Source organism: Molothrus aeneus, chromosome 12, assembly GCF_037042795.1.
Source record: "Molothrus aeneus isolate 106 chromosome 12, BPBGC_Maene_1.0, whole genome shotgun sequence".
NCBI lineage: Eukaryota > Metazoa > Chordata > Aves > Passeriformes > Icteridae > Molothrus > Molothrus aeneus.
Window position 1 is genome coordinate 13,435,193 of NC_089657.1, and position 16,339 is coordinate 13,451,531.

A 16,339-nucleotide genomic window follows, 5' to 3' on the forward strand; every position below is an offset into this window, starting at 1 on the left:
AGTTAGCACATATTTTAGTTGCACAAAGAATTTCACATCAGAAGTTTTTAAAAAATTCTAAATGCATGCTGATGGTCTGCAACACATTTAGCAGTAGGTAGCTCGATTCACACAAAGTGCACCATACTGCTGCATAAATGCTCCCTGTGAAAGAAAAACCTAAAACTCATGATTATTTGCATCATCTCTTGCCATGATGCAGAGCTTTTCTTGATGGACACACAGGGGGGTCAAACTCAGCTGTTGTATGTTCTTCTCCCCAGATGGAAAATACACGAGGCCTTGGATCTTGAAGTTTATGTTAAATATGTCCAACTGGCTCTTTCAGCTGTACAGGAAGTTATATTTACTGTAATCTTATCAACAAAATGTTTACCCATTTCACTTCAAACAAGATAAGATGCAAGTCTTTGGGAAGTATGGTGGTAGCATTTGCTGATATTTCATTTTATCTACAACTTCATGGGGAAAAGTAACACAGTAATAATGATAATGTAGGGGGTTTTATCACTCCTCACTGTTACGCTGTAAATGGCACATTTAAAATAAACATTCTCGTGACAAATTAATTTGACACCGAGGTGTTTATAACGTGGGAAATTCTGCCCTCTGCTGAACGCTCAAAATCAGCCTCTTAGTGCAACCACACAAACCTGGCCCAGAGGAAGAAAGAAGTACTTAGGAAGAATAAAGAATCTGACTGGATAAGTAAAATTAGGAGACTACATTTGAAAAAAAGAGTAAATTTGGGAGAGGATTGGCATAATGTGAAATCTGGTATTTTATCATGAGAAACCACAAGTCTTTTTATGAGGTATGACAGGAGACATTGTGATGTGTGAAATATCCCCAGATTGCTTTTGTGACTCCTCAGCAGCACCACAGAAGGATTGAAACTGTACCTGTAAGGCAATATATATGGTTGATTCTCCTCCCTCAGGCCAGGAGCAGCTACACCATAAACCAAACCTGTCAGTGTTTGAGACAAGCAATTCATCACCACAGCCAGCAGTGCAGGCACTTTCAACCACGTTCTGCAGATTACACAGAGACCAAGGGAAAGCCTTGCTCTCTGAGCTTTAAGAAGGTTGTTCCCATCCTTTTTCCTCTCTGAATTAAAAGTTCTCATATAAATCCCATAGTTGCATTTGTAGACCACAATACTTAAAAATAGGAACAACAAAAATCTTCCTAAACAGAAAAATTTTAAAAATATCAAGTACAGCATATTAACACAAAGAGATTTTGAGATGTAGCACTGCAAAGTTTCTCCCAGCATGGGCTTCACTTCACTAATTTTTGCTCATAAAAAATTGGATACTCCAGTTTTTCTTACAGACTGTTCTTTTAGGAAATTCTGTGGGATAAAATCCCGAGCAAATTCTTACTCTTTTGCATTAAAAACATCCCAGTAACTCTGTTGGTGGAAGTCCTGAGAAGGGATGCAGATGCAATTGAAAAGTATTTTCATGTGCTTTCCTACCCCTCTGCCAACACCCACTGTTCTTGTAACAAGGTTGTCTACTTCTTGTCTGCTGCTATTCAACAGATGGGTAAAGAGATGTAAAGAACTTCTGCTTTTAGCATGTGCTCATACTTCAGACTTGGAATTCAGGCAGCTCAGTCCTACACTTAATTTTTGCTCTGTCACAGCCCTGATAGCCAGAGAGATAACTATACCCAAATACTGAAGTACAAAATTTGCAGCCAATATAATTAAATCTCACAAGAATAACATGTGAGAGGATAACATCCCATTCATTACTAGGGCTTGATTTCTCTAACTGGGATTTTTCAAGTCTTTCATTATGGCTGCAGTTATATCATCTTTAATCTTCACAGGGAGTAACTACATCTATTCTCTGTGGCTACACCGATTAACCAAATAAATCTTTGATCGGATTCAGTATTTCTAGAATAGAAATGGTTACAGTCAAGCTCTGAAATACTGAGGGCTGAACAGTGTTACACAGACATGAGCTGGGATCATCTGAGTAGAGCAAACAGCTCCTGTACTGATTCCAGTGTTTAATTACATCCTCCCTCACAGATGTTGAAGAGCTCCTGGGCTATACTGCATTCTCAGACAGAGAATGCAGACCCTTATTTAGGACAAGAAAACTGGATCTTGTGTGTCTGACAGCAGAAGCAGGCTTCAAACCCAAGGTAAACCATTAGCATCATATTATGGGGCTTGTATTTATTTTAATCATATGGACTCCACACCTTGCACCCAGAGAGCAAAAACTAAAAGCAAACAAATAAAGATCTGCATAAAACATCCAAAGTTCTGCAGAAAAGAATCAGAAGCATTCATGTCTTAAAAATTCACAAAAGTAGACACAAAGCCAAAATCCCAATGGTCAAGCAAGAGTTAGTGCTAAAAGCATTCAAAGGAATTGTAAGTGCACTTAAATGCATTTCAGACAGGAACTAATAATCTTCATGAAAATATCACCTTATTCCCAGCAGTAAATTTATATTATGCTTATGTAAACAGGGCATCAAACACCAATGCAAGCATATCAGATATAAAATACTTCATAAAAGTAATGCTGACATGTCCATTCTCCTCTAGCTTCTTTCTGGTTTTATTGCTTAACTAATTTCTTAGTAAAAGTTATTCATGGACACTGAAGCAATTCCCCAGGTTTTAAAAATAGCATTCATCTATATCTTCTTCTCTGGTAGCAAACCTAATCTAACCTTTTATCTCTGGGGCTCCTGGGTAAAGTATAAAATGCTGATTTAAGCCTGAAGCCAAACCCATCTGCAAGATTACCATAAAGCATTGAAAAAAATCATTAAGGGACCCATTGGGAAAGATAGAAACTAGGAATTCTACCAAATTACTCTGATTTAAGTACAGCAGAAAAAGAGCTAGATTTAAAATGTGTGCTGCTAATCTTTGGCTTATGTAAAATATGAGGTGATATTATATAGCAGTTAACCCTGGGGAGGGAAAAAAAGATACTGAAAAGTGTTAAATATCTGGTCTGCAAAAGAAGAAACTTTTGGTCTGCTCAAAACTACAGCATGGTTCTAACTTATTGTTTGTGAGAAAAACCCATTATTTGGTTTTTCCATTAGAATGAGCTTTATCCTATCTTACTCAGTATCTTTTGTTTGAGACTGGGCCAGCCCTTACAGCATTGGATGACTCAAACAACGTGTGACATGTGTTGCTAAAGACTGAACCACTTTTTCACCACCCTGTACACAACCATTTACATGTGCCATTATTAAACTCTCTGCTTTGATTTTCTTTTTTTTTCTTTAGCACAAGCAGTCCCAAACCATCTGCCTTAAGTATGACCAGCCACGTGTTTATAGAGTCAGAATGTAGCAATGTGATCGAGGACAGAGCGAGCTACATCTTAACAGCCGCAATCTTGGGTCTAAGGTGATTGGAATTTCTCAGACGTGCTCCATCTGGATAATGGGGAGGTGGGAGAGAGGAAATTGCTGTGATAGCAGCCTTGGAAGCATCACCACACTTTAATGAACTTTCTAAGCCGCAATGTGAAATCATCCATAAGAAAAGCACCTACTAAAAACCAACCAAAACCTAGAGAGGTAAAATAATTTCAAGGAATACCTCTCCATTGCCAAATTACTAATGAGTACAGAAGTAAGGAATTAGGTACTGAAAAAACTCCTCCAATTTTAAAACATAGCATCATTCAATGAAGTTTCATCTTTTGGAATTAGCAATACAAAATTTGGATAATGTATTAATCTCATCAGGTGTATTAATCTCATCAGGTGTATTAATCTCATCAGCCTTTGAGAATGACCCTTTTTTCTTTTGTATAGAGGAGACAAGTGAAAATATGGAAATATATTTTGCTGAGATTGAATTCTACATAATAAAGTTCTGCACAATATAATTATTTCTATAACTAACTTGCACTAAGCCACCCTATAAAAGTATTCTTATCTACAAAGTCTGATAGGAAATCTTGAATTAACAAATATCAGAGGAAAAGCACAATTAATTAAAATTACACACTTTTCCGTGCACTTTTAAATAAACAGGCAGAGGTTGGAAGCACTGTCTTATTTGCAATCCCCTGGTCTGGGCAGTTTTTCAGCTCCTTCCCTTCTCTCAGACTGCACACTAAATTGATTGTCTGGGCTACCTCTGACTGTCATGCAAAGCCTGCAGCTTTTGGGGTGCAAATTGCCTCAGACCTGACTTCCCATGGTCAGTGCAACATCCAAGAGCTTCACCAGCCCTCCCAGCAAGAGCTGCTGCTCTGTCCCACTGCTCCCCCTGTGCAAGGGGAAAGTGTGATTTAAAAACAAACAAACAAATAAAACAAAAAACCCCCAACAAACAAACCAACAATAGTAGTGAAAAATCCCCTTCCCTGCTTCACCTGCCTGTAACCTGACAATACATCACCCCAGTGACTGAGATTTCATTCTCCATGTGCTACTTAGCTCTAAAACATTCTGCCTGGGGATACATGTGAAGCAGCATCTTAATCTAAATCACTGCTTCTCGGCCTTTAACCTCTTTATTTCGTTTGGAATACTTTTTTCTCTGCTCACATGGTCCTGTTTTGTCATTTGTGATACTTTAATTTCAGTTTCCATCCAGTCTGCAACTTGAAATGATTTCTTACTGATCTGCACTTAGCATTGAATCTGTAGAACACTAATAGTTGTTCAGTCAAAAAACAAAGTTTGTTTCAAACCTCACAAGCACACTAAACCTTCTTAGTTTAATATTAAAAAAGGTAACATATTGATTCTTGTAGGAAAACAGGAAAAACAACTTCCCTGTCCTAAGACAGATTTTCATGACCAGCCTATTATTTAAAATGTTAATCCAGAAGTTCCTAGGTTATGGTTGGTAGTAAAAACCAGTTATTTTGGATTGATTCTCCATGCCAGATGGTAGTGAAAAATTGCTGCACTATAAAATTTGCAGAAATACTGCAAAGAGAAGCTGAAAACAGGAGTCCTGTCATTTGCTAGGGAAAAGAGAATAATTTAATTTTAAGTTTCCAGGCAGAGAAAAAGTAGGAGCTATTAGATGTGCCACGTACACAGGAGAACCCTCTAGCAAAACAATAGAAGAAAATAGTTCTTATGCCACATGTATTAACTAACTCTGTCTACTCACTCTCCTAATATGTGTTTGCTTTTCAAACAGTGCAGTAATGCTTAAAATGATAAAGCAATATGGAAATAAACATAGTGAAGTAAAAGTCAACACAAAATACCAGCTTTAAGTCCCACACCTTGAGCCTGGCCAAGGAGTTCATCAGCTGAGCTCAGGCTCTCAGGTGGATACCAGACAATTATTACAGAAACATGGATGTGATTTACTGCACTGAAGAAAACAACCCCTCTGTTTGGGATTTTATTTGCATTCTCGGGATTTATCATTCGGGATTATGTAAAACTGGCAGCTGCTTATAATTATTTGGGGTTCAAGTAGAAATAATTAAAAACATCTGCCTTTATCTTAATACTACCAGACTTAAACCCATGAGCTCAGTTATACCTAACTTCAAAGCTGAAAGCAAGAATAAAAGAAAGCTTCGCATATTGCTAACAAATTTTCAGTGATTCATTTATATGTACAACCAGTTATTCAACAGCCTTCAAACCTTTAATTATCTTTTAAATATATGTAATTTTGCACTTCTAATTAGACAGCAATTTAATGCTCTCACAGGGATTCAGATGGGCTGTCTTTTTTGAAATGTAAACTCCAATAGGAATAATCATTGGCATTCAAGTGATTGAATTCTTCAGTTATTTAAATGAACGTGAGGCATTTACACTGCTCAAATCATTTAAATATTCTGCTGTCAGCTACAGCTGTAGAGTTTTATGGAGTCAATGAATAAAGCAAGGGTAAGTGTAGGTTATCTCACGTTCCAGGCGGGACTCCCCAGAGAGAAATGAGATTTGCTGCTTCTGAAAGGCTAACACTGCTTAAGTGGGGCATTAATGTTTCCCCTGACACTCGGATTTCTCTGGTTTTCTATATTAGGAGAAACAAATTTTCTCAAAATTTACAGCTACAAAAGACTTAATACTGATCTAGAATCTTCAAACACTCCAGGTCCTTCAGCTTAATGCAACACATGGTGACAGTTCACATTCTAGAGATGAAATGGGAACTCACTCAGGCACCTGAACCCCCAACACATCTTGGTGTGAGCACTGAAATATTACAGAAAGGCTTTGATTTCTAGGTGTAACTTTCCCAGTCAAGACTGATCAAATTAAAGATGTGCATCCTCGTATAGAAAGGCATCAGTTGAATTCATTTACTTTGGTAAGAGCCAAACATTCACAAACAGCCATTAATAAACCCCATTACCAGTCTTACAGAGCTTATTTTGAGAGCAAGAATAAATGTCTCAATCTTCTCAGAGATAGAGGATTTTGATTCAAATAATACATATATAACAAAAATAATATAATCATAATAATCATATAACATTATACTTATATTATAAAATCTTTAGTAAGCAGAGATGTTATTAGATTAATTCATAAATCAGAACATATTTTTTACCTCAGATTTATTTTTTAAATGGTAGAACATAAATAAAATAGGCAATTTTATTCGAGAACATATACATTTGTCTTTAAATGCATATTTTCTTTGATTAAGAAACTCAGGCTCCTTGTTCAGGAGCCCTGAGTATTCTGCCCTGGTAATTACTGAAAAAAAACTGAACCCTGTTCCACTCCCTGAACAAAAATACAAATCCCATTGCTAACTATGAATCAAAAAAGCCACGGGCTTCATAAAACCTGGTAGCAACCTTGCTATTATTTATCGAAAACCACACAAACATCAGGGCAGAGAGGCAGCAGCTCAAACCCCAACACCAGATAAGGTTCACAGTGGTGCTGATCTGTGACTGTGGCTCACACTCATCTTCCAGGGACATGCCTTAGTTTCTCTGCAGTCCCACTACACTTCCCCAAGAAAGCAGCTTTCCTCTGGCACCAGCCTTTACCAGACTGCAGAGTGACAGTGGCAGTAATGGCCAATTAACCACAATTAAGGTTAGACAGCTTAAGGTTGTTTTTAAGGGCAGTAAAAAAAGTATTTTCCTTTGCATTCACTGAACTCGTTTCTTTGGCAAACTGTAACATCATCAACATGACATATTTTCATTTTCAAATCTAGCAGTGTAACACCTGGCACACACCACAAGAGTGGCTCCTGAAATGATGCAGATTAAATCTGCCACGATCACAAATGAGGAAGAATATCCTCATGTGCACATTTCACTACCGGTAAGGAGCCTCACACACTAAGTTATGAAAAAACTGAAAATTCAGTTTTGAACTCCCAAACAATTTATTACTTTTTAAATTACCAGTAGGTCGAGGTTTTCAAGAGAATATAAAATTACAAATTACATCACACAACTGAAAATATTCTCTCGTGGAAAATAAAATACCACTCTGTAAAAATATAGACTCTTAGTCAAACTCAGCATATAGAGGCATTCTGATGTATTAAAGCAGAATTACAAAAAAAGGCTTTTTTCTCATCAGATATAGTCTATGGCGTTCCCACTGGGGTGATTTTGGTAGGAAAGGAGACTTTAAAAGGGCATAATACGGGAAAATGTGCAATGGATTCTCTTCAGCTATGCAACAAAAATAAGAATAAAATTTAAAAACAAAAAAGAAGAAAGGAAAAATAGGGAAACGGGGCACGATCCTGCTGAGAAAGAAAGGCCGCGAGGGCGGCGGGCGCTGCCCGGGGCGGGATCGGCCTGCGCGGAGCTGCGGCGCCACCTGCCGGCCGCCGCCCCGCACTGCAGCCGCCGGCACCTGCCCGTGTCCCCGGCGCCGGTGCCAGGGAGCCGCGGCCCCGCTTTATCGGCTCCTCTGTCGCGACTCATCGCCCCGCTCATGTCTCGTGAGGAACGGAACCGAAAGGTTCTTCCTGGGCCCTCTGTGGGACGGTGGCCGGTGGAAGCTCAGAGGCAGAGCTGGGGGCTGGGACTGCTCCAGCAGCCGGTCAGGACTCAGGGAGCACCTTCCTCTCCTTCCTGCCACCCAACCACGAGCACCCAAACCCATCGGCCTCACCGAAAGTCAAGTTTATTCAAAAAAACCAAAAGAAGAATCCAGCAACAACTCAGGATTCAGGGAGCGCCTTCATCTCTTCCCTGGAACCCAACCATGAGCATCCAACCCATCAGCCTCACCAAAAGCCAAGTTGATTCTAAAATCCAGCGGAAGAATCCAGCAGCAGCTCAGGATTCAGGGAGCACCTTCCTCCCTGCAGCCCAGCCACGAGCGCCCAACCCGTCAGCCTCACCGAAAGCCAAGTTTATCAAAAAAGCCAGCAGAAGAATCCAGCAGCAGCTCAGGATTCAAGGAGCGCCTTCCTCTCCTTCCTGCCACCCAACCCATCAGCCCCACCAAAAGCCAAGTTTATGTAAAAAAACAGGAGAAGAATCCAGCAGCAGCTGAGAATTCAGGGAACACCTTCCTCTCCTTCCTGCAACCCAACCACCAGCACCCAGCCTGTCAGCCTCACCGAAAGCCAAGTTTATGCAAAAAAACAGCAGAAGAATCAAGAGAATAAGTCTCCCAGAAAAGCATTTTTAAATATAAACCCAATAGTAAAATCAGCACAAAAATGCAGCCAGCTTAATGATTACATACACTGCTCAGTGTTAGATAAAAATCTGGTGCAGCAGGAAGCATTCTGTGCTGTTTGCTATCCTGCCTCTCTGCTCTGTGTCCCAGAAGATAGTTCCTTAAAAAGCAGTACATCAGCTCCAGAACTAATAGATATGAGGTTAGGAACTCAGGAATTCAGTAATATTCTAGTTTTACATCACTGCTGGAAAATATAACAACAGGATAAACCAGAGTGGATCAAGTCAGTAATCAATGAGACTTGAATGTAAATCTATGACAGAAATCATTTTTGAGAGTATCTTTAGTGAATTATCTAATTCCAGATCTATGGCCTATTTTCACATAATTATTGTCACAAATATGGCAATGGTATCAGGATTTGGCCTGCAAAATTAAACCAAGGGCCCAGGCCAGCAATCACTTCACTCTCAAAAACTCCACTGAAGTCAACAGAAGACTCTCATTACCCACCACTGACAGAACCCAGAGGTAAAAATGACTCTTCCAAAAACCTGAAATGCACAGACCATGAATATATCACAATGAGTTCCCCCAGCTGACAGCTTATGGGCTCCTGACCAACATTTTGATTTTAAAAAGAGATTCCATTGTATAAGGTAATGAAGTAAGTGCCTTCAAGATGTACCCTTGGTGAGGGACGGTTACAGCAAACAACCTTTTGCCTCACTAAAGCAAAACATCAGAAATTAGGGAGCAGGTAAGACCCTCTGTCAGCCTTAGAGCTATCCACATTTCCTTGACCTCATTACCTTCTCTTTTATAAAATATCTATTATACACTGAATAAATACTAATAATTTTGAAATAGGTAATTTGCCCAAAGAGACAGGGACACTACAGCAAAGACAAGAGTTATCAAACTCTTGTGATGTAGAGAGAGAAGTTTCATTTACATACATTCCTGTGGCTTGCAAACCTGGGATGTCAGATTTACCCATCGAAACATCCTTGTTGCACTTTTCCTAAGTTCTACTCCAATTAAAAACCAAACTAAGTGCAAATATAAATGTTAATTTAGTGTGTGATTCCTAGCCCATATCTTAGAAAGAAAACTTCTTTTGCTTGGTGAAGACCTCAGATATGCTAATGCCTTAATAAATCACGCTTGTCAATAATTTTATTTTCAAATTAAATTATCCAACCGGTTAACATTTCTGTTTTCTACTGAAATATTGTTGAAATTGGACATTGGAGATCCTGCATGAGAAACACATGTGGCAGCCATGTGGCCACAGCAGTGGGACCATTAATGCCAGCACTTTGCTGGGAGCCAGTGGTGATGGAACACTTGGCAGGGCTGTTCCTAAACAATGATGCAACCAGGAATGCACCAGCCCTCTGGGGTGTTAACTTGATAAACATTTGCAAAACAGCGACTTTATTTTTCTTGCTGTGATTAGTGCAAACAAGATGATAAGGGGGAACTAAAGGTAAAAATTGCTGCTATTTCTCTTTTACTACAGAAAATCCCTAGTGCTCCTATTTTGCTTAAAATTATGCTTTTTTGAAATTTCTGCACATATATTAAATTAACTTTAACATTTTAGCATGACAAATAGGGGTTATTACAGAGCACTAGAGCATTCTGACGTTCCATTTCAATGTAAAATGAACATAATTATAGCAATTTTTGGCTTTGCTCTTTTGCAGTAATGGAGGTCTGCATCTTTTGCAGAAGCAAGTTGTATATTTATTTTCCTAGGGGTTTTTTCATGTTAAGTGTTGTTTCCAGAGGTAAATTTACCAAGAACTATGATGGGTTATGAAACAATATAAAGTATCTGCTCCATTGTACTTAATTTTTAATGAAGACTATTCACACTTGGAAAAAAAACAGATGCAACACATACAGCTAAATAAAACAGATCAATAAACAGCATTCTTACCAAAGGCCTGAGTTCTGGGTGAGTCAAAATATATCCATTGTTTGTAATTGCAAAAGCGTATCCATGAATTCCTAACTGCAGAAGTAAATGAGAAAGAAATACTGATTAGCATGGTCTCCAGTAAACCCTTAAAAAAATCAGGCAATAATTTGGCTATCCAGGGCACCTGGCATTCCCAGCCCTTATCCACACAGGGCTTTGCTATAACACATAAGCAAAGATCCTTGACATTTTGTGCAAATGAGAACCTGCCATGTGACGAATTCAGCACAGAGCAGGATTTTACACTGTCCCACAGCTCTGCTATCCAGGGCACTTGCTCCTGTGTGTGATAGAGTCAATTAATTATTATATATACACATAAAAAATATAGCTACATGTGAGATGCCATAGTATGTGGCATTCAGAACATGGGCCAGGGCAAAGAGATACTGGGATATTATAAATTCCCCATTCCCAGGAGAGCACAGCTTTCTTCGCTTGTTGTTAAAGAACCACTTAACTCAAAGATAAGGAAAGCACAGCTGCAGTGAGCAGCAGTGACCTGTCACATGTGATATTTACATCTTCCCATCTCAAAGGCTCTCTGCTAATTCCAGTTCAGCTGGAGCCCCAGAAGGCAGCTATTTCTGCTGAAGAATTTCCTCTAAGTTTTCATCTTTGTACTGATTGGAACTGTGGGAGATTCCTTGAGAGCAATGAGATGCTTGATGAGGCCTAACAGTGCCCAAATTTAGCATTGTACTTATTTAAATAAAAATACTGGTCTATTTAACAATTTGCTTATTACTCAGCTGATTGCATCCACTGAATGCAACAAATCTGCCTTTAAATCCTTCATGGTCATTCAGACATCCCTTCTTAGCACAAGCTTGCTGCTAATGTAGACTTTTTCTACAGATTCACTATGTATCTTTTGCCATGCAGAGTGTCTTCCTATTCTTCTTTACCCATTTTTTTTCAGTTCTTCAGCCAATATAAAATCCAGTGTATTTTTATTTAAGCATCTCATTACATTGAGAGTACACTGAGGTATTAAATACCCCAAAAAAAAGAAAAAAAAGAAGGGAACTTGAAAGTCCAGCACTATCTTGCTTTGATATTTACAGTTCTCACTACTAAATCTTTTATTTAATTTGAGTGCATTCTTAAATGCTTTGCTGCAGTGGGTCTTTAGGAATTTGTCTGACACAAAGCAACTTGAGCAAGGAAAGTCAGAATCCTTTCTAAGAGGCAAAAGGGAGATCGAGTTTATTGGTTTCTGTGATTTTCTGGAAACATAAACCAGACTATGATCTTATGGCAAGGTCACAGGTAAAACATTCCAGGTTAATTTACAGTGTCTCTGTGTGAATGGTTGTATATGGTCAGCTCTACCTGCCACACAGAAGATTGTTTCATAAATTAGTGGTTTTCCTAGAGCAATAAACCTCAGTGAGAGCAATAGAAGGTGATATGTTCTTGGCATCTCTTCATAAAGGAGGGATAACCAAATAATAACAGTGGACATATTTTAACTATTATGGTGTGACAAGGGAACGAGCTGTTGGCTAAATATCAGATCTCAAGTGTTATTGTCTGTGTTGATAACTGCAGAATGACATCCAGGCAATGGAAGTCAGGTAAGGAAACAAATGTGGGTGGTATTTTTCACAGGAAAAAAGCATTTGCCAGTTTGAGGCCTACACAGGATCTGAGGGCAGCATTTTGTCCTGTTCTGTGCAATGTGTGAAACTGCACAGCCTCTGCAGTACCTGAGTGATGCTACCATTTACAGCAGCACTGCCACTTTCAACCTTGAATTCTGTCTCTAAATCACAGATTCAGAAACAAAGAAACCTTTTTCTAACTGATGTAAAATGTCACATGGAAGTCAAGTATTACCAAACCAACCCCACCCAACCCCACCTCACTCAGGAGGAACTGCCACTGACATCTGGGGATGTTTAGTCAAGGTAACAACTGCTGAAAACAGCTTATTGCTGTTATTCATCTTCCTCAGCATAAAATCCACCTCATCCAAGCTGAGAGAATTCCAGGCCAGCAGACTTCTATTTTCAACTATCATTTTATATTCCTGTGTGAGTTTTTGGTCACGTGTTGCCTCTGCAGGAATGGCTCCCAGGGGTGATTATGCTCTTGCAATTGCAGAGTCTTTGCTTAGGGCATGTGGGACTGGAAGTTATAACTCAAGTGATCTCACTAACCCAACTGCATTGCATGATATTGGTAATAATCCTCTCTTGCAGTACATCCTGCAATATAAAACATACCTTCAAATAAAAATCTAATATTCAGAAAAAGGATCATATATTACCTTCCACAGAAAACTAGTTCTTAAAAATCTTCTTTTCTGAATCAGTCTCACTCTGTTCCAATACTCATTATTTGGGCCTCCCACTCTTTCTAGATTCTCATATTCAGACTATGTCCAAATCTCACAGATTATTTAGGAGTAACATTACTGTTAGTTGGCTTTTCCTATCCACCCATGAACAGCCAAGCTTTTATTTCTGCAGGTACCACAACATTGTTCATCCTTCTCACTACAAATGAAACTTGCTCTCCCCACAGCTCCTTACAGGCAGCTCCAAAGATTGTGTCCATTGCTCCAAATTAAGCAAAGGAGCAAATTTTGCTACTTTCCCTTTTACCCTCTACTGATTCAGTACTTCTGCATGCACAGCAGTGTAAGAGTTTTTTAACATTGCTGTTAGCAAACTTTGTTGGTCTGTGCCCTGAGTTCCCTGTCATTTATTCTGAGCAGCAATGTCTCTGTCACTGTGCTCTGATGCCAGTGTGGAGTCACCTGCTGCCTCTTCCCATAGCCCTGGACAGGGCCCTTTCTGTGCTGGGTTTGCACAGCCCCTGTCCTGTGGGATCCAGGTCACAGGAATTCACTCCAATTCACCTTACCAATAATATTGCTATTCTTTTTTATGCACCATTTTATCAATCTCTTGTTTAATTTAAACTTTCCAGTTACTGTATATTCATCCAGGAAATCACTTGGTAAACCCTAATTTATTCAAATTAGAATTAAAATTGATAGGAGGAATTTTTATGTGAGAATATTGGAAGGCACTTAAAAGTCAGTTTCTTTCTCCACCCTCTTAGAAACCACTAAATGAGAACATGGCAAACAATTAAGAGACAATTTGTATGATATACAAATTTATGCTCAGTACAGGTGCTATTCCAGGGGCTGGTCTCTTTAGCAAAGGCTGTTACAATACTGTGTTACATGCTTGTTAATCATGCAAAAGAATCCACTAGGTATAAATGGGAAAATACTAATTTAATTTTCATTTGTGAATAGAAGAGTACTATAGTAAAACATTTCAGACATGGAGAAGTAGTGAAATATTTACGTACTGCATCAAATTTAAATGAAAATTAATTACATTTTATGTTTGCCTGAAGCCTGCTTTTACTGAATGCAAAATTTCACAAGAGATATAGTGGTTCAGATTTTGAAAATATTTGTGATAGTTGATTTCAAGACTTACTGTAGAGTTGTCACTGACTTTGGAAAATTAAGTGGAGGAAAATATTTAGCAGATACTGGGTAGGAGAGAAGAAAGCACTAAAGTCTGGTTAAGCAGGAACTTGTTTAAGTTCTTGCCATGTGCCACTTTAATTCCAGGAGACACAGAATTGGGACAGGAAGAATTACACACCAACAGGAAGCCTAAAGCCACATTAAAGATAGGTTTTCATTAGAAGTTCTGCAGTTTTTCAGTATGATTCTTTTGGTTATTTTGACTTGTATTTGGGCTGTATTTCATAGTTTGATAACTTCATTGATTTTATAATTATATTGATTTTAATATGGACAGCATTTAATCCTAGACCCTCTAGACCACAAAATGTGGTCAGTATTTTAATATTACCCCCTGATCCACAAAAATGTGAAAATCAGGCCATACTTGAACTTGGGTTTTAAAAATGGCACTTGATCTCAGACACTACAGAGGTAAAATTCCTGAGGAAAATGGATGAAATAATGGTGCTATGCAAGCATAAACAATAACAACACATTAAATGAATTGTGTTATATTTGAGGCATTATACTGAATATAAATGATATATACACCATTTGTGTATTACCTTGTATTTTGGAATAGTTTTTAAAAGCTCTTTAACTGGAACATCTGTGCCAACTACTCCCAGGAGAATCCCTTTAGACCTCTGAAAGAACAATAAAAGATGCACTCAGAACCACAGTGATAATAAGCATTCTCACCACCTATTTCACCTTGCAGCTACACTGTGAAATTGAATAGATGACAGAAAAATTATTTTAAAAGCAGGGAAGGCAGACACTGGTACAATTCAGCTGATCAAGCAGTAATTAAATCAATAATATTGCTCTTTCTGACTTATTTACAATTCACATAGAAAAGGCATGCTAGGCTTTGATAGCTGGTGAGTCCCTCTGCTGAAATCTTTCACATGCAAATAGGTTTAAAATTAAAAACTACTGTAAAAATGTTACTCCTGTCTTTCCCAATTTCTCCTACAATTTGATAAACAAAAGAGGAAGATGAAGCATTAAGGGGAAAGTACACTTAAGTTTCTTTAACAATCTGTTGAATTACTAAAGATAAATAGATGAATAGACATAAAACTAATTAAATTTTGAGTTATATCAGAGCAAAGAGGAAAATTATATAGACTATTTACTACAAAAAAAGCAATACAGAAGAAAGCAAGCCATAAGGCCTGGTGTCATCTGAGATTTTCCCTCAAATATAGGGTGTCATCATTTTAACATGGCTTATAGAGGATAGGTATTTGGGATTATTTGTCCACATTTTTATGTTAATAAAGAGATTCTAACTGCAGACAAAATAAGAAGGAAAAAAAAATTAAGAGTTGGCTAAACTTATTAGAAAGCAACTTCACATCAGTCACAGCATTATCACATGACAGAAATAATCTGAGTACTTACAGTCTCATTTTGCTTACTAAATACTGGCATGGCAACAGTTGTCATCAACACCAATCCCTGATCATCAGCAAGCTATATTTGAAAAAGAAACACTATCTCTGAGAACTAAGGGACAATTACAAACACGTGATTGCACTTTTCAATGTCATTATTTCCATTTTCAATGAGATAAGGCAGTTTACCCAAATAACAGCGATGCAGTTGGACCTGCAGTCAGTGCAGCCCAGCCCAGAGCTGCCCCAGCTCTGCCCATGCCAGCCCCTCCAGTCAGGAAAGCAGCCCCATCCTCTCTCCCACGGCAGCCTGCCATGGCACAGAGAAGGGCTGGGGTGGCTCTGGAGGCAGCAGGAGCAGCAGCAAAGGAGCTGCAGCTGTGCCCCACATCCCTGCCACTGCCAGCTCTGCCTCAGCGGCCTCAGGCTGTTTTCCCTCAGCACAGGCCAAGGGGCCACGAGCTGTGTGAGGTTTGTTGTGGTCCAGATGAGATCCCAGCTCACACAGCAGCACAAAGGATGACAGCCAGTCAGGATCCCAGGAGCACTTTGCTCCAGCTGCCCTCAGAGGTGCCATGAAGCCTTAGTTCATTCTGCACATCAGGTTTCAATGCAGTTTTCCAGTTTAGGGAGCAAACAGATCTTGGTTCCATTCAAGGGAAACATGCAGGGTGTTTATCACTGGCCACAGGGCAGTGAGAGGGCTCAGATTGTCTCCTCCCTGTTCAGATGAAGCTCTGTCCTGAGGCAGAGCCTGCCTGGGGTGCTCCAGACCAGCACTGTTCTGTGCTCTGTGCCTGTCCATCTTCCCCAGCAGCGTGAGAAACACAACTCAAGCAG

General features: G+C 39.0%; 1 protein-coding gene across 3 annotated transcripts in view; it reads right to left on the reverse strand.

The window, feature by feature from the left end:
- The window catches only part of CACNA2D3 (calcium voltage-gated channel auxiliary subunit alpha2delta 3), a 388,352-nt gene that overhangs the window by 93,842 nt on the left and 278,171 nt on the right, over positions 1-16,339 (reverse strand). For all 3 annotated transcript variants that reach the window (XR_010784371.1, XM_066557980.1, XM_066557979.1), the window contains 3 exons: positions 15,507-15,578; positions 14,663-14,743; positions 10,553-10,627 (listed from right to left, as the gene is read on the reverse strand). Coding sequence is in view for 2 of the 3 variants with exons in the window: in XM_066557980.1 (XP_066414077.1) it covers positions 10,553-10,627; positions 14,663-14,743; positions 15,507-15,578 (228 nt within the window). In the remaining variant the exon portion in view is untranslated. The remainder of the gene's footprint in view (positions 1-10,552; positions 10,628-14,662; positions 14,744-15,506; positions 15,579-16,339) is intronic.